Below are 20,947 nucleotides of genomic sequence, written 5' to 3'. Positions count from 1 at the left end.
TTGTTACACACTGAGAAATACAGAAAATTCCAAATCAAACCAAAGTAATGTCAGATTTCGGAGCCATTCAAAATGATACTAGGATGCAATATGCTATGATGTCTTTGTTCTTGTTTCTTTTTGTCACATGGCATTTAGCAAGTCCTTCCTCAATACGTGTGCTTGGATTTCAGTATACCAAGGTCGTCTTAAAAACATGGGTACACAAAACAAAATGTCTTAAAAAATAAGAAAAGAATTCCCCTACGTAAATGAGTGTAGGAAATTTAGGCCTTCAGATGAGATTGTCCTAACTTCTGTTTATATATTTGGTGGTATGTGTGCTAGGATTTCTTGGCTGTATTTATAAACACTGATTTCAATCTTCTTCCGTTTCCTGGTGCTGTAGCACCTACGCCCTGGGATGGATTTATATAGAATTGTGCGACGTTCCTGAATGCGCTCACCCTCAGCCAGAATTAGCCCAGTCTTTATTAAAACCTTTTGTTCATTTACGTCTATAACGTGACTTGATGTTGGAAATCAATGTTAAAATTGAAAGAGAAAATATGAATTTGTTACATTTGGCTTAATGTTAAACTTCTTTCCTGAGTAGTGTGAGGAAGGAATGAGGAGAATATGTGTATTCTTAAAAATGAAATACTCAGAAAGTAAAGATTTAAATAGTTACTTCAGGTTTATTTAAGTCTAGTGATTGCATCTGCTGCTGTTTTTATCTGATGCAGGAGTCTTACTTCAGATGGCTTTTTTCTCAATACACAAACTGGGGATGGGGACTGGGCTGCTGAGGACAAGTGCCTGTTGGTAGATGGGTGAGAGGATTATGAAAACCCACACAGTTTGCTGCAGGTTCCGTCAAACCTTATGGCAGAGGGTGGAGTCCTTCAGAATCCTTTATGCTTGAATCCCAGAGGCTTGTTTTTTGTGGGTGCAATGATGAATTAGGGGCAATGACGACAATGTGAAAATGCACAGTGAGAGTCCATTTAGCAATGGCCCATTTCTCTGCAGGACGAAGATGAATGAAAATTGTACAGCCTGGAGAAATCCAGTAACATGTCTCTATTTTTGGCTCAACTTATTAAAAAATCATGTATATTTAATAGTAAAAGAATTAATTCATAATGGGTCTCATCTTTATATAGCCCAGTTCGTATTGTGGTCTTTTCATTAATTGTTCATTTAGCTGCTGAAGGATTTCTGCTTCATTTACTGCAGAAGCCAAGGAAAGCAGCAATTGCAGCAATAATCCCACAAGAAAAAAAAAAGCAGCATGTGATCACTGAACTAAATAATTAATTGTAATGTGTACTCACAAGGCAAGGAAGCATGAGTGGTGATAGCTTTGATGCCTCTTGCTCCTGAGTGGTCTGTGTTCTAGCTCAGACAAGTTTCTCATATAGAGAATTCGGACCAGACACAGACAAACATGAATTGGGATACACTTGCAGGTGATGTGGGTGACCATAGGAGTATCATTTTTGTCATAGTGGAGTTCCTTAGGGCTCTTAGCTATTTTTCTCTGCACTTGAGTGTGATTACAGATTGTAAACTGTATATCAGAGAACTGCTAAGCAGAGAAAGCTTTTACTGTGTTTCCCTTTTCCCTTGTAGTTTTCTCTGTGAAATTTAGTGTGTGTGCTCTGAGACTGCTCCCTGCAGTAGACTGTGTCATCCCAGAGCTGTGCTCCTCACCTCTGACAGCTTCAACAGTTGCTCTGCAGCTGTTTAGTGTTAAGCAGACAGGGACTTTTTACGGCATAGAGTATGTCTGTGTCCTGCCGGTGTTTTTGCTACATCATGGTAAATGCAGGCATCATCTGTTAATAACCTTTTGATATAAATTAATTCATCTGATTCACGCAGCTGTGGAAGAGCATTTGTCCAGAAGAGAGTAACTAGATACCAATCTTGACTTCTTCTTATGAACATGAAGAAGTACTCTGTTTCTTGAGTTATCAGGCTAAAATGTTTGCTTAAAATTCTTAAGTAGTGTTTTGAAAAAAATAGTAAAGCAGTTGTCATATAAGAATTCTGTTGTAATGTTCAAGCATGAAATTCTGAGCTAAAATACATTACTGGGGACAATCTGAAGTGGAATATAAAATTTGAGTTTGCATTTCTTTAAAGCAAGTCAGTAGATTGGGAAATGACTGCTTGTTATTTTCTGGTTTGTGCAAGACCAACAGAGCTGGTTTGTTTTAGAGCCAGAATGTGTTGAGTATGACAAGTGATATATCCTGTAAGTGTGAAGGGCAGTATCATCAACACCTTGATATACTTTCTACTTAGATTTATTGAAGGTGAAGATCAGCATCTATGTATAATACTGACAAACAGTGCAAACAGAATTCAGACAAAGAGCTGCTCTTTTTTTTTCTTATTCTGGGCTCCTTCATGCGAGTTATAAGGAAGCAGCTTAAAAGAGTAAGTTTAGTATAGAAAGAAGTCTTCAGGGCTTTCTATCTCTGTAACTTCTGTAAAGATTACATTAATAGCTATTTGGTTATCTGCAATTTTTGTAAATTCCTATAGTGAACATAATCAGCACTGCATTTTTCCAGTGTGGTAGGGTGGTAATGCTGTAAGTTTTGCTCAAAATAGTGTGTATAGGTATGGGGCTTAATTTTTACCATTTAGCTCCAAGTTCTTGTGTGGTTTGAAGTGTTATGAAGACAGGGAATTGAAGAAAAATGGAATAATTCCTATAGAATCTAGGAATATTGTTATGCAAAATATAATAGCATTGAAATATTTTGCTAATGGTGCCTCTTCCTTAAGGACATACCTTGCACAGTCAGCAAGCAAATAGCATTGCCTTTGAGCTGGCCCAACTAACAAGTCTTCTATTGCTTCTGCTACTTTCAGGGATGTCTTTCATAATGGATTGCTTAGTATATTCTCAGGAAAAGCAGCTCTGTTAAACTGTAGGCAAGCCAAAATGTTCTGATTTTTCACTTCAGCCAAAGAGTCTTCTCAAATCTTTATGGAAACGCACTTTCTTTGGGGACATTCTAACTGGTAACATGTTCCTAATTGAAATACCAGAAGGGTAAAATGGGCAGGAGGATGGAAATTTGAATGTGTACTGACGGACAGTTAAGTTCACTCGAGCAAAATTGTTTTTAAAAACAATTGTTTCCTGTTTTCGTGATCTACTGATTGTATCTATAGTTTATTTATAAGACTTAGGTACACAAGACTTTGAGTTGGTTTTGCTTTTGATTTTACCTTGTTCTTTGAGGAGACAAACTGAGCCTTTTTTAGGCATCTTCCACCCCCAATTCCTGGTCAGTTTTGCCAAGCTAGAACTTGTAAAAAATGGGGAATCAGGGAAATTCTTACCTTTTTTAAATTCTACTTTTAGTCTGCTTGCATATTTCAGCTATGGAATTCTTGAATTTAATTCAATGAATGTATGTTTTACACAAAGAAATGCCACTTTTCAAGTTGATAATATCCCTTTTGTAACATGTGAATAAATGTAATGGTGAATTGAAAGGTGTGCTGCTTTGAGAGGAGCAGAGCACTCCTGTGTTTCCTGGTAACACAGGAATCTCTCAGCATGAGAGATGTATCTGTTCTGTGGTGGTTCGATACCATTTCAGTGAGTGAAATCAAATTTACGTTGTAGAAAACAGAGCTTGATAATGGGAATGATTGCATTGGATTTGGACTTGGATGTGTAGAACAATGAGTGTTCATTTGTATTCATGGTATATTCCAGGGATTTCCATCAGTACAGAATGGATTTCCAGTTTAAAATTGAATAAAAATAGATTTATATAGTTGCTTATTGCATGGTATATATAGTAGCTTTTAATAACTGCCAAATAAATACTTAAATTTAATATTTAAATACATCTGTTGAGTATAGCTGAAGTACAGCTATTGTTTCTGTATGTGGCACTCATTGAATACTATCTGCATTGGTATGGATTGCAGAGACTTAGAATGAAACTGCAGAACTAAAGTGATAGCAAGCAGTAAATAATTGTATTACTTCTTCTGTCAAGTATATAATTTTATAAATGGCTTTTTGAATTATGGCTTCTTTGGCCTGACAATTTTCCTTTTTGTTTTGAAGAAATGCATATTTTCTTTTCTGTTTGGCAGGCTTTTTGGCATTGTACGCTTTCTTCTGGTTATGTGTTTATTTACTTTCCTGGACAGACAAGTGCTAAATTGTTATTTTCTGCAGAAGTTCTATATTTTGATCTTTATTGTCCCTTGTTGTGAAACTTGGAGTCTTTGGAGAAGACATATAGTTGGGGAACTCTGGAAGTCCTAAAGACAGGAGGGACTTTAAGGAGAGTTAGATGGGCTACCCATTCTTGTTTTCATTAGTATGTTCTTGCAGGCTTTCACATATGTAAGTATGAGCATATATTACAGCTTATTCACACAATAATTAAATACCCATTTTCCCATCCTGTAACAAAATTGTTTCTCACAGAGATTACATTCTGTTTTTCTGGTATAGACATTTGAAGGGGGCTATATTTTAAATGGATTGTGTGACCTGATAGCAAAAGGCTGAACTGAGACCAGCTACGTAAGTATTTTAAGGGAATTTCTTCAGATCAACCAGTTGACAACAGCTAGCAGCAGATACATCAGTGTCATGAGCACTGAAAATCAGTCCTCTGATGTTAGAGTTTATGAAGAGTAATATGGTTTCATGAATTATTCAAGGCCATAGTTTCATGATGTGCTGGGTTTAATGGCTACATGTCTGTACCTTCAGTCTGTGCCTCATTTGTGAACTCAACTCTTTGAGAGTGGTGCTACAGGTAAGGTTACTGAAATCTTGGTTAAAGTCACTCCAGGAAGAGGTTAAGGGGCTGTATAACGCATACACAGGCCATGGCCATGTAACACATATGGAGCATACAATAGCCTCTTGGCTACGAAATTGCACTAACATTTGCAGTCAAGCTTGTTTCTTCGTGTGAACAGTCTAGGGATAGGAGCTATCTGGCATGTTTAACTTGCAAATTTCTGTGCAGATCTCACAATGCTCCTTCTGGTGAAAGATAGGCATGAGTTTTAGGCCATGGTCAGCTTGTGTATCTGCAGAGCAATACTAAGGTACATCTGCAGGGCAGCTGGATCCCGTAGCCTGGCAGCTGTGGCAGAAAGGATTGTGTGAATCCTCCATAATCTCTTCAGTGCAAATTCAGACAGGTTATCCAAGCTGTAGTTGTACGCTGTAGTTCACCTTTCTGAGTTGGCTTGAAATGTTTCAGGACTTGCTTACTCCATCTTAGCTGTGGGGATAGCATTGAAAGGACATGGGACACTTGTCCATACTGTCAACACAATATGTTGGTAAGTACACTGTAAAACTGATATACCTGTAGGCATGCCAACCTATACATATGTGTATATTAGAGGCAATATAGGCCCACTGCTGAACGAAGTGGGTACCCTGGAGACAGAGGATATAAAGAAGGCAGAGGTGCTGAATGCCTTCTTTGCCTCTGTCTTTACTCCTGCAGACTCTCCCCAAGGGCCCCGGATTTCTATAGCTCCAGAAGGAGTCAGGACAAAGGAGGAGTTTGCTTTGGTAGATGAGGATTGGGTTAGGGATCAGCTATGCAAACTGGACATCTGTAAATCGATGGGTCCGGATGGAATGCACCCACGGGTGCTGAGGGAGCTGGCGGAGGTCATTGCTAGGCCACTCTCCATCATCTTTGGTAAGTCGTGGGAAACGGGCGAGGTGCCTGAGGATTGGCGGATGGCAAAGGTCACACCAATCTATAAGAAGGGCAAGAAGGAGGACCCGGGTAATTATAGACCGGTCAGCCTTACCTCCATCCCTGGAAAGATGATGGAACAACTTATTCTTGACTCCATCACTAGGCATATCAAGGATGAGGGGGTCATTAAGAACAGCCAACATGGTTTTATGAGGGGGAAGTCATGTATGACCAACCTTATAGCCTTCTATGAGGAAGTGACTAGGTGGAGGGATGATGGTAGAGCGGTAGATGTAGTTTTTCTTGATTTCAGTAAGGCATTTGATACTGTCTCCCACAGCATCCTCATAGATAAGCTAAGGAAGTGTGGGCTTGACGATCAAGTAGTGAGGTGGATCGAGAACTGGTTGAAAGGAAGAAGGCAGAGAGTTGTGGTCAATGGCGCAGAATCTAGCTGGAGGTCTGTGACTAGTGGAGTTCCTCAGGGGTCGGTGCTGGGACCGGTGCTGTTTAATATTTTCATCAATGACCTGGATGAGGGAACTGAGTGCACCCTCAGCAAGTTTGCTGATGACACAAAACTGGGAGGAGTGGCTGACACACCAGAGGACTGTGCTGCCATTCAGCGAGACCTGGACAGGCTGGAGAGTTGGGCGGGGAGAAACTTGATGAAATTTAACAAGGGCAAGTGTAGAGTCTTGCATCTGGGGAAGAACAACCCCATGTACCAGTACAGGTTGGGGGTTGACCTGCTGGAAAGTAGTGAAGGGGAAAGGGACCTGGGGGTCCTGGTGGATAGGAGGATGACCATGAGCCAGCAATGTGCTCTTGTGGCCAAGAAGGCAAATGGCATCTTAGGGTGCATTAGAAAGGGAGTGGTTAGTAGGTCAAGAGAGGTTCTCCTCCCCCTCTACTCAGCCTTGGTGAGGCCGCATCTGGAATATTGCGTCCAGTTCTGGGCCCCTCTGTTCAAGAAGGACAGGGAATTGCTTGAAGGAGTCCAGCGCAGAGCCACAAAGATGATTAAGGGAGTGGAACATCTCCCTTATGAGGAGAGGCTGAGGGAGCTGGGTCTCTTTAGCTTGCAAAAGAGGAGACTGAGGGGTGACCTCATCAATGTTTACAAATATGTGAAGGGTAGGTGTCAGGATGATGGAGCTAGGCTTTTTTCAGTGATAACCAGTGATAGGACAAGGGGCAATGGGTGTAAACTGGAACATAGGAAGTTCCACGTTAACATCAGGAAGAACTTCTTTACTGTAAGAGTGACAGAGCACTGGAACAGGTTGCCCAGGGGGGTTGTGGAGTCTCCTACACTGGAGATATTCAAGGCCCGCCTGGACAAGTTCCTGTGTGATGTACTGTAGGTTACCCTGCTCTTGCAGGGGGGTTGGACTAGATGATCTTTTTAGGTCCCTTCCAACCCTTGGGATTCTGTGATTCTGTGATTAGCCTCTGGATACATATTTATGACTTCTGACTGGTGGCCAGATGTTCTTTGTACCAGCTAGCTCCATGCTGAAGCTTTTGTATGATTATTAATATGGTAAATTGTACTTAAGCACAACAGTGCCTGCTGGGCTGCTGGGCAGGGTGTATAGACCTGTCAAAAATACAGAGCCCTTCAGATTGCTGGTCTTTGTAACAGGCTTGAGCAGTAACTTTTGTCTGATGGAAGGATGTAAGCCTTGTGCAAGCGGCTAAGGTAGTAAGAGTGTTTCAATGGAACTGCAAAAAACTGCATTGAAAGGGTCTAAAATATTCACATTCTGAATTAGCTGAGCTATTCTCTGACCAAATAATGTGTTGCATAGACTGTTTTTTAAAAATATATATTTATGCTGAATGATAAGCTTTCTCCCTTAGGGAAGATTTTCAGCTGGTATATGGTGGTTTTGTAATCTGAGTTGATGTGTAACATCTGAGCTGAGTCACCAGATTTGAATCCAAAGGAGACTAGAATATGCATGTGCACATTCTCTCTCATTCCTCACCCCCCGCCCAGTATGGCAACATCCCTGTGAAATTCCACCACAGTGATTTTTAGCTTCACCTTAAACCATCTGAATACAGTTTCCAGAAGTAAATTCTGGTGCTAGTTGTGTTTTCCTGGCAGTGAGTTCAGAGGATGAGTTAGCAGATCAAAGGCAGGGTATTCTCAGCACAGCTTACTTTTTTGTTGTTTTGCCGGAGGTTTGGGTGTGACTCAGAAGGGCAGGAAAGGAAAAGGGCACTTAGACAAAATTCTGTCCTCCTTTGCTTAGTATCTTTTCAAGAGCACCTCAAGTGAAAGAAATACCCAAAACTGGTTATTCAAGGAAAAGCAGTGAACACAAATTTACTGTCAAATGTGCAAATTGGAGGAACTGGGCATAAAAGAGAGACATGTTTCCCTTTTAATCTCTCTATCTTTAGTATCCTTGTAATTAAAAAGAAAATGGTGTCAGAGGTGTAATGATGTAATTTTTCTATTTTATGACATTTCTCTTGTGCTTTTAATTCAATCACAAATTCTCTAGGTTTAGAATGATCATTTTTCCTCCAGCATATCCGTCACTGCGCTTGTTTGTATGATATACTTGCAGAATCTGTTACTTAAAACATGCAGACCTAATGAGCACTCAGGCAGTTTATGTAGCAATATTGAACAGTTATGGCTATATTTTGGCTGAAGGATCTCATCAGTTCTTGCCTGATGTTGATGCTCTGAACTGTGCAGTTATGTAGTATAATGGTAGTTATAATTTTGAAGTACTGAACTTTATGGTCTAGTGGAAAAATACTTAATTTCCACTATGTGATACAAGGTGATATTGAATCATCCTAAATACTTACGATATAGCCGTGGTCATGTAAGTGGAGAGGCCTTATAACCCTCTACTTGGTAAACAGTGGAGAAAAATAGAGAACCTAAATAGGTGATTTTTCTTGTCTTTTGAATACTGTGGCAGCTTTTACATTCGTCTTTACCTGGATGGCTGAATAGGAAGCCTCTAAACATTCTAGCTTAACTGGAATCTGATAAAATGTTAGTTAACAGAGAAGAATCTTAATAATCATACATTAAAGTACTTTTTGAGAGAAATTCTGTTTTGTGTGTCACGGAAAACCTGATGAGTAGAAATTCTTGGAAATTTCCCTGAAGGAATAACAAGAAAAGGGCATCTGGGCAGAAAGGAGAAGCTTTTCTCTTATTTCTGTCTGTATGGAAAAGGATGCTTCATGTCAGCTTTATTTGTTTTGTATTTTTAAACAGACCAAATCTGTGTCTCCAAATAGTCATAGAATTACTAGAATATGGGCCTGGAAGGAAATTTAAAGAGCTATGGAGTTCATCGCTTTGTCTCAGGCAAAATCAGTTACTGATGAACTTGCTGAGTAAGTAGCAGTTGAGGTGCCCCTCTGTCCTGCTGGCAGAGGTAAATACACAGCAGCTCTAAAGGAGCTTGGCAGCTCTTTAGTGCTGAAAGGAGGATAAATGCAGGCTGGCTAAGCTTATGAGTTCACCACATGGTTAACCATCACCCAGCTTCTTAGCCAGGTGTTGCAGCTGACAGTGAATTCTGATTGTTCTGCTTTTGTCAGTTTCTTACAGGTTTGAAGACAGCAAATAGATACCTACAAATGGATTGTAGTCATACCTTATCCCAGAAAATAGACTAGGTTTGGGTTCTTTGGGGAGAAAAATGCTCAAACTCCAAGTATATTAAAGAAGCATTTTGTTTTCTCAGCCACTTACAGCTCAGAGCTGATCAGTTTGAACCATTTATTGCAGCATTTATAGATCTTTGTACTGAACAAAGCAATTTGTATAGTTGGGAAACCAGAATGGTTTCTGTTCTTCTTATTCAGTTCTACCTGTATAATTATATGGATTGCTTATATCAGCATAGGAATAGCATTTGAGGGAGATACCAAGCATCATCTGAATCTGTCTAAAGAAGAGCAGCAAAGGTTGTGAACGGTCTGGAGAACAGATCCTATGAGGAGTGGCTGAGGGAACTGGGGCTGCTTAGTTTGAAGAAAAGGAGGCTCAGGGGAGACCTTATAGCTCCCTGCAACTACCTGAAAGGAGGATGGGTTGAGGTGGGTGATGTTCTATTCTCTCAAACAAGAAGCAATGGAACAAGAGAAAATGGCCTCAAGTTACCCAAGGGGACCAGGTTCAGATTGCTTAATAGGAAAAATTTCTTCAGTAGAAGGGTTGTCAAGCATGTCAACAGGCTGCCCAGGGAAGTGGTGGACTCACCGCTCCTGGAGGTATTTAAAAGGCATGTAGTGCTTAGCGGCGTGGTTTAGGGGTAGACGGGGCAGTAGGTTTATGGTTGGACTGGATCTTAAAGGCCTTTTCCAACTTAAATGGTTCTGCGAGTGGGGAGAAAACATGGGGGTCAGTTGGTCTGGACCATCTGCCCATCTGATGTACAGTGACAGGGATGTTGAGGCACAGAGCACTCTCCCTGCCCAGCCATGGCTGGCGGCTGCTGCACTGCCCACCTCCTCACCTCGCTCCTCTTTTGGGGACCTGATGTTGCTGTGCAGTGACATGAATCCAGCCCCCCCAGTAATATGTGTTAATTGTTGCTTCCCTGCACCTCTCAGGGTGCAGGTCTGGTCCAGTGGGTGACCACTCGTGCTCTCGGGGCAGACCTGTGTTGTCGGTTTACAGTAAGTGCTGTGGGAAGAGGTTGTCAGCAAGACCTGTAAGCCACATAAAAGATCACTAACATAAACAAGAAATGAATCACTGTTATGAGCAAGATAAACATGGCAGTGTGTGAACTCTGGTTTGTTTTGCCATGGTGGGGTGGGATTTTTTTGGTTATTCCTGTGCTGGAACTCCTGGACTTTCATTCATGTATTCTTTTTTAAACTACTGAATGTTTGACTGCACATCAGAAATAGTTTAATGTTCCTTTTCAGTCTCATTCAGTGAAGAAGACTGGGCAAGGAGACTTTTCTTGTCTGTGTTTTGTATATTAAATGGAACTTTTTCCGAGTTCTGGTCTCTCTATGATTAGTAATTGAGGAGTATAGTTAGACAGAAATAATCCTGAACCTGAGCCATTTAGAGATTAAGAGGAAATCAGTCCTATTTCTCTCTAAGCTTCTTGTCAGGTATTGAAGGAAACTCTGTGATACAGATAAGCAGCTTTTGTACAGGTTTCACTTTTCAACTAAATACTTTGCTAAAGTTAGTATCTGCTGGTTTCTCAAATACCTGTATTTTCCCTATGCTATTGATTCAGTTTCCATGTTTCAGCTTGCCTTCACAAAATAATATGCCTTGCCAGCTTGGTCTGATACTCAGTGAAGTCGCTGCTCTCATCACATTCAGCCTGATTAGCCAAACCTTCATGGCAGGGGAGGTGCACAGAGCTAATCATGGGTATTGTCTTTATAGTATAATCTGGGTCCAAATGCTGCCTCAGTGGTGCTTAGCACGAATTGAAGGTGAGAGGATAATTGTGATTTTCAGGTCTGGTAGGATGTATGCATTAGTGTATTGTTAGTTATGTGATTAATGCTGGACATGGGGAATTGTTAACCAAATGTCAGATAAAACAACGTGCTTGGTGACAGCCAGCATAGCTTCACAAAGGGGAAATCCTGCCTGACCAATTTGGTGACCTTCTATGATGGGGCTACGGAACTGATGGACAGGAGTAGAGCAGCTGATGTCATCTACCTGGGCTTGTGCAAAGCGTTCGACACTGTCCCACATGACATCCTTCTCTCTAAATTGGAGAGACATCAATTTTATAGGTGGACCACTCAGTGGATAAAAAACTGGCTGGATGGCCACAAACAAAGAGTTGTGGTCAGTGGCTCAATGTCCGGCTGGAGACCAGTAACGAGTGGTGTCCTTCAGGGATCGGTGTTGGGACCAGTCTTGTTCAACATCTTTGTCAGTGACATGGACAGTGGGATTGAGTGTGCCCTCAGCAAGTTTGCCGATGACACCAAGCTGTGTGGTCCGGTTGATACGCTGGAGGGAAGGGATGCCATCCAGAGGGACCTTGACATGCTTGTGAGGTGGGCTGATGCCAACCTTATGAAGTTTAAGCATGGCAAGTGCAAGGTCCTACACTTGGGTTGGAGCAATCCCAGGCACAGCTACAGGTTGGGCAGAAAAGAGATTCAGAGCAGCCCTGCAGAGAAAGACTTGGGGGTGTTGGCTGATGACAAACTTAACATGAGCCAGCAGTGTGTGCTCGCAGCCCAGAAAGCCAACCGTATCCTGGGCTGCATCAAAAGGAGCGTGACCAGCAGGTCGAAGGAGGTGATCCTGCCCCTCTACTCTGCTCTTGTGAGACCTCACCTGGAGTATTGTGTGCAGTTCTGGTGTCCTCAACATAAAAAGGACACAGAACTGTTGGAACAAGTCCAGAGGAGGGCCCCGAGGATGATCGGGGGACTGCAGCACCTCCCGTATGAAGTTAGGCTGAGAAAGTTGGGGCTGTTCAGCCTGGAGAAGAGAAGGCTGCGTGGAGACCTCATAGCAGCCTTCTAGTATCTGGAGGGGGCCTATAAGGATGCTGGAGAAGGACTCTTCACTAGGGACTGTAGTGACAGGACAAGGGGTAACGGGTTAAAACTTAAATGGGTTAAAACTTAAACAGGTTAAAACTTAAACAGATTGGATATAAGGAAGAAGTTCTTTGCTGTGAGGGTGGTGAGGCACTGGAATGGGTTGCCCAGGGAGGTTGTGAATGCTCCATCCCTGGCGGTGTTCAAGGCCAGGTTGGACAGAGCCTTGGGTGGCATCGTTTAGTGTGGGATGTCTCTGCCCTTGGCAGGGGGGTTGGAACTAGATGATCTTAAGGTCCTTTCCAACCCTGACTATTCTATGATGCTATGATTCTAAAACAAGTTTCTTTTGTAGGCAAGAAGGCACTGTGCAAAGTTTTCATCCCTTGCCCATAATGAAGGCAGTGGCTCTTTTTTCCCTTCCATCACTCCTTATGGTTTGGGTTTTATGGTAATCGTGCTTTCCCCTTTTACAATTTGAATCTCATATTTCTCTGTTTACAAATCTCCTTAATAAACCTCCCAGCTTACTGTGGGATGCTATGTAGCAGAGTACTGTCTGACACTAGGGCCCCTTTATAACCTTTTACACTGAATTTAGAAAACATTCTAAAAGGTTACAAGTCCTGGATTTTTGGAGGCATTTTTTCTATGATAGGAGCTCATTTACACACTAGTTTAGCTTGTTCATTGCAAATAGTTTCAATTGCTTTAAGTTATGTGATTTGTTGGGGTCATTGTTTAAATAATGACTTTAAGACACATGGATTTTTGATTTGTAACTTTTTCTCAGTCTGTTCTGATCTCTCAAACTGTCAGGTGGTCTGAGCTAGTACAAGTTAGTTCTCATGTGTCCTTAAACATGGATGAGTTCGTCCATCTGCCACATACATACTTTCAATATGTTCCAACAAATGTCAGTGCTCCCTGGGTACAGTGTACTGCTCTATAGCTGGAGGAAGCTTTTTATACCCCCTAGTAAAACTTTGTGTTTAACTTGTAACCCTGCTGCATGATACTTATTTTGCAGTGATGTCACTGCCATAAAACCACTGGATACAGTAGTTCCAAATGACATAAATCTCTAGTTGTGGGATAGAAGAAAATCAACTTAATGGTGAGATGTCAGTCTGTGAATTAATCTCACCTGATCTCCTTGTGCGGAGGGTGGTGGTACCCAGTCCACCACCCTTTGAGACTTCTGGTCTCAAAGTCATCCAGGATTTTCAGATCTAGTAAATAATACACTGCATAAAGAAACAAGGTACTAAATTCTCTGACTCTCATTTAAGGCCCATTATACCAAAGTTTTGTTTTAATTACTGGCACTGGTGTCAGAGGCAGAGTGCACGGGAACATGACAGAGAAAGGAGATAGTGAACCCCACTGACGTCCAGCACCAAAAATAACATGTTTTGTGTATGCAGCCAAAACATTGCTCATGTCAGGAAAGACTGTGTCATGTACTTTATGAGGTAAATATGGTAATCTCCGTGTCACTTCTGCATATGTAGAATTACTGAACTAAATTTTTCTTTCCTTTTCAGCAGTATTTGATACCATGTGCATTGTGTGATGAGTTGCATACAACTGAATGAGTTGAACTTGTATTTTTCCCCTTTGTTAGTTTTTAATACCTCAAAACGCGTCCCATTTTAAAAGCTGAAAAATGGCAGAAGAATTTGTGATGCACTGGGAGAGTGCATATACTGTTATTAAAAAGAAAACTAAAGATGAGTAATAGGAAATAAAAGTCAAGGAAAGAGGCAGGTTTTGAAGGTTCATTATGTAGGGAAAGAGGAATGAATAGGAAAAGAAAGCCCTCAAAATAGGAAAATTGCACACCCCCCTTTTCTTTTTCTTGTTAAAATCCCATGGCTTCTGATCCACAATTGTTGGGATCTCCAAGTGCTCTACTTGTTTTTTCTTCTCAATAATTAAATGTTTTTTGACCTCTAGAGGCAGAGGTTTCTATTTAATAAACCAGTTGTCAGATATTTGATTGATGGTGGTAGTGTTCTGTAGATCTAATTACAATTATAATACTGTGGAAGTGGCCAACCAATCCATTCTCTTCTCATGGGCTCTACCTAATTCTGCGTTATAGGCTTCCTTGCTTGAAACAAGGAACATAATAGCAGGTGACACTCAGCACTGTCTGACAGTGCTGGAGTTATTTTAAGAGGACAAATAGATCTGCATATGATAGCTGAAGGCTATGAGACCAAGGTGAAAGCTCAAGAATAATACACAGGTATCTCTTTGCTTTTTTTAATACACACGTTTTTCTTATTATGTGGTTATTTGTTTGTATAAAAAGAAGGAAATCTTTCCTGCAATATGTATCCTTCACAGAAGATACAATAATGGAATAATTGATGTTGTCACTGCTTAAGTTGGGATTTAGCCAGAAATGTTGAAATACTGCTTTCAAATTGTGTGAAGAGTGTAAAGAGCTTAGGACACAATTTCTTCCTGGTGAACTCTGAGGTTGTTGCTGGACAGGAGGACTGCTTTGGTTTGATTTGGATTTGGAGGAGATACATGTTCCTATTCCAGGGAAATAAAGTACAGAAGATCACTTTCACAGTTTTGACTGAAAAACACATTACCAGAAGATTCATTTTCTTCTGAAGACAAATGGTTTTGCTTGATGAAGACCATTTTATTTCCTGTGTAAAATAAAGAAACAGTTGATATAAACTGTAGCTTTTGAAAAAGGCAAACTGTTTTGGTCAAAGTCACGTAGCTTAGATAAGGAAATTTTCATGCTCCTTCTGTTGCAAGAGGTTCCCTCTCACCATTCTGTGCTCCCATGAGCTGTTCCTCTTTTAATGTTTCACTATTCTTGTCTTTCATTTCTGATGATTTATCTCAAGTTGTGAGTAATGTGAGGGCTTACTTTAAAATGGCAATACTTTTAGCTATGGATAAAGAGATGCGAGTTCTGCTTTTGAAGGTATGGTGTGATGTTATAGGCATGGCCATTTGGTGAAGACCACCTACTAGTCCACGGGGCTATAGGAAAGCTGTTGAATTTATGAGGCTTTTGTTTTATGATACATGGAAAAGAACAACAAGATCTGATGGCATAGAGAAGCGGAATGTATATCCATAGTCTAAAGTACCCCAGTCAGTGGTCTCATGTGTTTTTGTATGGTAAGAGGATATCAGAAGCTATGTTTTGTATCTTAAAAAATAAAATCCTTACAAAGTGATTTTATAGAAGTGATACCGTATTTCTAGTGAAAGATGTCCAGCCTTGTTAGTATCAACACTTCACTGATTCTAAACATACAGTGCATAGAACATTTTGTTGGAAGCTAACATATCTAAGTGAAAGTACGTTATATACTGCTGTGATATCTTTGGTGGATGCTGAGTTCATTATCTCTTCAGTCTTCAAGCTACTACCAGACTTAAAATAGTGTTATTACTGGGGCTCTTCTTGCTTGATAGATGGTCTTGGATGTTTTCCTTTCTGTTGTTTTTTGGCTTATAAATGTTATTTCATGGTGTGTGGTTAACTGAAGTGATAGAGTAATGAAGTAAAGATTATACTCAGTCCACTTTAGGAACGTTTAGGAACATTTATGCACTAGCACATCTCCATTTAATATTTGACTGAGTAACTTGTCTGACTTTAACAGTTCCTTATTTTCTTCTTCACTATAGATCTCTGAACAACAACTTTTTCACATAAACTGACAGAAGCAGAGAAAAGATGGCCAGTTCAGCCCGAGAACATCTGCTTTTTGTGCGCCGCCGCAACCCACAGCTACGGTATACTCTGAGCCCAGAGAACCTGCAGAGTTTGGCATCTCAGGGCCCCATGGCTGAGAACATGAACTTGCAGCGTGCCAACAGTGACACAGACTTAGTGACCTCAGATAGCAGGTCTAGTTTGACAGCCAGTATGTACGAATACACCTTGGGGCAATCTCAGAACCTCATCATTTTCTGGGATATTAAGGAAGAAGTAGACCCGACTGACTGGATAGGACTTTATCACATAGGTAAGTCAGAAATATTTCTGTAGTTGTAATATTGTAACACTTCTGTGTGTTTCTTGGTGTTTTGCCACTTCGTATTTCCTTTTATGATTCATGTTCTGGCACACTGCATAATTAGTGTGAAGATAAAGTTGAGGTAAGACTGCTGAGAATTACTTGAAATTCCTCTTTGTTTTTCTTAGTGCAGTGAACTATGTGAAAACATTATTCTAATCAATGTAGATCTGTTTCTACAGTGACCTGCTAGAATATGTGTGCGTACAGTTTCCTGTTTTCACTCTGCTGGTAGCTGGCTCACATACTGGAAAGTTTGCAGTACTGTGTGCTTCATATGACCTGACATGCTTATTGTCTAATGTTTGTGCAAATTTTCTGACAAGTAGATTCTTAACAGTTGTGAAAAGTTGTTTTGTATGTCTTTGATTTTGTAGAACTAAAATGGTATCAATTCTGAAGAAGTGAGAGTTTCTGTTTATGAAGAATTCTTGTAGAAGGAAATCCGCTGAAGGGACTCTTTTGTGTGCTTTTTTGTGCTGTCCAGGATATTTCATAGGACAGAGCTGGAAAGAGCTTTAGCCTGGTGTGGAAGGGCCTGTGGGCAGTGTGTGCATTAGCAAATAATGTGGCTCAGGAGTGGCTCAGTAGGGCAAAGTGGTTGGACCATCAGCAGCATATTTGGGTTGGGATTTTCCATTGTGCTACATTTAATCATGTCCTTAGATCCAAACTTTCCTACTGTATGTGTTGTTTGGAGCTGTCCAAAGGACAGTCTTTATGTGTCCATGCTAGGAACTGAAGTGCAGCTAGAGGGTAGCTTTAGTGATACATGGGGGTTAGTTGCCTTCTCAAGGAATCTAGTTCATGTGCACTAAATTACTCTGAATTTAACTGGTGTTCAGTAAGTGGGACCGATAGGTTGATTTGTTTCAAAATTGCACTGCTTCTCTGAACCTAATTACTCATGAAGAAAGGAGCTGTCAACCTGTCAAAAGCAGGTATAGCAGAAACTGATGGAGACAGGTCTGACTGCTGGAATTTTGTCCCTGCTGGGTCTAAGCTTGGTGCAATGAGATTTGGTCTCAGTAGAATTTTGGAGAGATATTTGCTGTGCCAGCTCTTTCCAAGATGTTCCATCTCTGCATCACTTAATGTTACATGCTGTGTAGATGCTGTTTCCAATTCTCATTCTTTTTTTTTTTTCTGATTTTTTTTTTTCACAATGTTCCTGTAGCTCCGCAAACTGGACAGTGTTGTCTTGTGCTGTTCCAGTGCTTACATGGTTATATATATTAGAGCTGCTGCATGAGCTGCAGTCTCTCCTGGAATGAACTGTGGGTATGTGCTAACATTTAAGCTGCCTAAGTGGAGTGTCTCCATAATAAACAGAAATTAATCCTCCCAACAGCATTAGCAACTGAAGTGTGATCTGTGCTGTAAAATGCACAGACTGCTAAATCAAGCTTAAACACTCTCATTTAAATACATTGAGAGCTTCATCTGAATAAAGTTTTGACACCCCTTCCCATTGTTTCTTTTTTTCATGGTTCACAGCACTTCATGTTTGGTATTCAAGATGCTCAAATACAGCATCTTTCTGTAAAATTCTCATTGATTCTTATTGTAGGCTATAAGTGACTTTTATCGTACTTTCATGATTAATAATATTCGTACTTTCAGTGTGTTGAGCCACTGAAGTACAAAATAATGTTAAGTTACCACAGGATAAGAATCGGCCAAATAAGAAACAGCCAAATTTATGCCTTTTGGGGCTTAAAGCCCCCATCATACTACTGTGTAATACCAGAGTGTTTGAGTGTGTTGATTTTCCTATTTTTGTGTTAAATGATGAAAGGAGCTCATTCACGATTGCTTTTGTCTCCACTGCCACTTGAAATCCATGAGTACTGGTGAGAATTTTGTTACTGATTTAAAATAGATTTGAGCAGAGTCTTTCCCTACAGATTTGTGTTTTCATCATTCTGAATGATGGAGTTGCATGGTTTTGTACAGCAGAGAGGTAAGGATATACTCAGCCTTATAGGCCTGCCTGTCTATCTTTGATTTAAGTTTATTGATAAACTCTTTCTAGTACTTAGCATCTTTTAAAAATAAAAAATATAATTGAAAAAGTCATATGAGTACAACCTGAAAACTTTAAGTTTTCCTAAATTTTATAGACATAGTTAAGTTAAACCTTACAGGATTGCAGGATTTTAAGTTCTTTGTAATAATTGCCATGAAGTATGCCCAGTTCCCACTTACTCCTTTGGAAGCTGAGGACACTCACTTCTTGTTTTCTCAGGAGAGGGATGTTTGTGGGTGAATATATTTAAAAACAAAAGCACCATTCTCAAGCACATTATTAATATTCAGCGTAGTTGCTTGAGGTTATCCTTTCTGTTCTTTCTTTAGAATGAAAATCATTTCACTTACAAAGTTGCTTTGGCACTGCCTCCTGAAGGCAGTGTCAATTGTATTCAACAATGTAAGACAGCACTAGGGCTGTGCCAGCCTACTGCTGGACCTCCAGTGTTCCCCCACATCTTCTAGTAAAGCATTGGTTTTCAAGGAGCTAGGAACGGAAAAAGGCAAATATTTTGCTCTTATTTAATAAATCCCCATAGCATAACTAAAAATACAGTAATGTGGCTTTTTATTTTTTTTTAATGTTGGTTGTACAATTAACTGTCATCAATTGGATCAATGTTTTGAGGGGAGGAAAAATGGTTGTTAATTTTGTAAATGAAGCGAAGGTGAAATTCTAAAAACGAGCATCATTCTGAGCTCAGGTATTAGTACAGAGAGATCTGGCAAAAGACAGAAGCGATCCAGGTGCATTTTCACTTCAAATTAATTTTGTAGAATAAATCTAATATAAAAGGAATTGAAGATGACACACTGGAAGCTGTTTTGCTTCTTCATTCATTAGTTTATTTAATTAATGTGCTCTTATTAGCTTGTATTGCTAGAAAGCAGTTCTGTGCTTTTCAGTGTAGTTTTCCTGCATGGCTAGATCTGCAGTGGTTCACCGGGAATCCCACCAAACTTACTAGATCCTATTCTTGTTAAAAGCCTGACACACCACTGTACACATTCCCCCAGACATGGGGTGGTGCAGTTGGTCACAAGACCATCAGTGATCAGAGTCACTGCCTTTATTGCTGGGTGGTTAGCAGATGATTGGCTTACACTAGGGAGCAGTAGATGGAGCTTCTTCTAGGGCAGTACAGCTTCAGTGAAGAGTTTGGCCTGCTAAATGGTTATGAAAATAGTTGTTATCTTTTCACAAGAGGAAAGCCATAGGGGAGAAAGACAGAATCATCTTATTCAGAAGGACTGATTATTTTTTTTTTATTATTCTATTTCAAGTGCATGTGATTTTTTTTTCCAGAATTGTGTTTTTTATTATTTAAAAAGGGAAGGAAGTCATAAATGAACGAATACTTTGTAGAAAAGACTGCATATTTTATTAGACATTAACTCACTATAATGTCATCAGGATAATCATCTGCAGTAACTTTTGGGTTTTCATTTTTAAATTCAAGGAGTGGAACCTAACTGTGAAAAATGCTCTACATAGCTAAATTCGTCCTCAGTTTTTCGCAAATTTTGTATTTTAAAGAATGTTTTTAGTTAAATGTGTGGGTTTGCTGATCTTAGTACCATACTCATGTCTTCCTCTGTTCATCGCTTTGTGGAGCTAAAATGTGATCTGTTTTCTTGTTGAGAGACTACTTTGTACAGAGGGATGTAGGACAAGGGGCAATGGGTGTAAACTGGAACATAGGAAGTTCCACGTTAACATCAGGAGGAACTTCTTTACTGTAGGAGTGACAGAGCACTGGAACGGGTTGCCCAGGGGGGTTGTGGAGTCTCCTACACTGGAGATGTTCAAGGCCCGCCTGGACAAGTTCCTGTGTGATGTACTGTAGATTACCCTGCTCTTGCAGGGGGGTTGGACTAGATGATCTTTTTAGGTCCCTTCCAACCCTTGGGATTCTGTGATTCTGTGATTCTGTGATGTCTTCTTTTCCAGTGTATTCCTAAGGATTACGAGAAGGAAAGTGAGAGACACAGCATATTATGTGAAAGCAAACATGCTTTTTCCTAACTGTTTTTGGTTTTGTACTGTCTGAATTTTCTACAGTGTCGGTACCACTTCTTGAACAGTCTTGTCCATCAAGTTTTGTTGAAGCATCTTTTTAGCTCCAGAGCAAAATGCGTGGACAATGCAGATAACACATCTATAAAAACACAGAAAGGTGTCCCACTGAGACTGCATGGAAGGGAGAAATGTTATTTCTGAGTTTTTGCTCTGCTCATCAGGCAGTGTTGCATGAAATGTGAAATTGTCACGTCTGAAATACAGGTTTATTTTGATATCAGCTTAAATCTGCTGTCGTGGTTTAAACCCAACCACAAAAGCTCGTTCACTCACCACCCCCCCCCACCCCCCCCCCCGACCCTCCCTGCTCCCAGAGGGATGGGGAGAATCGAGAGAATGTAACTGCCACGGGTTGAGATAAGAACAGCCCAGTAACTAAGGTATAACACAAATCACTGCTGCTACCTCCAATGGTAATATTGATAAGAGAAAATAACAAGAGAAGAGAATACAATACCATTGCCGAACGAGTTCGACCCCCCCGAAGAGAGACCATGCCCTTACGGGTAACTCCCAGTTACCTCCCTGGGCAT

General features: G+C 40.4%; 1 protein-coding gene across 1 annotated transcript in view; it reads left to right on the top strand.

Moving 5' to 3' along the window:
- HECW2 (HECT, C2 and WW domain containing E3 ubiquitin protein ligase 2) overlaps positions 1-20,947 on the top strand; it is a 162,787-nt gene that overhangs the window by 38,978 nt on the left and 102,862 nt on the right. Inside the window, exon 2 of the mRNA XM_065669961.1 lies at positions 15,912-16,252. Coding sequence (XP_065526033.1) covers positions 15,961-16,252 — 292 coding nt within the window. The 5' untranslated portion in view covers positions 15,912-15,960. The remainder of the gene's footprint in view (positions 1-15,911; positions 16,253-20,947) is intronic.

Source organism: Lathamus discolor, chromosome 3 (genome assembly GCF_037157495.1).
Source record: "Lathamus discolor isolate bLatDis1 chromosome 3, bLatDis1.hap1, whole genome shotgun sequence".
NCBI classification, from domain to species: Eukaryota; Metazoa; Chordata; class Aves; order Psittaciformes; family Psittacidae; genus Lathamus; species Lathamus discolor.
This window is presented reverse-complemented; position numbering and strand designations above follow the sequence as displayed.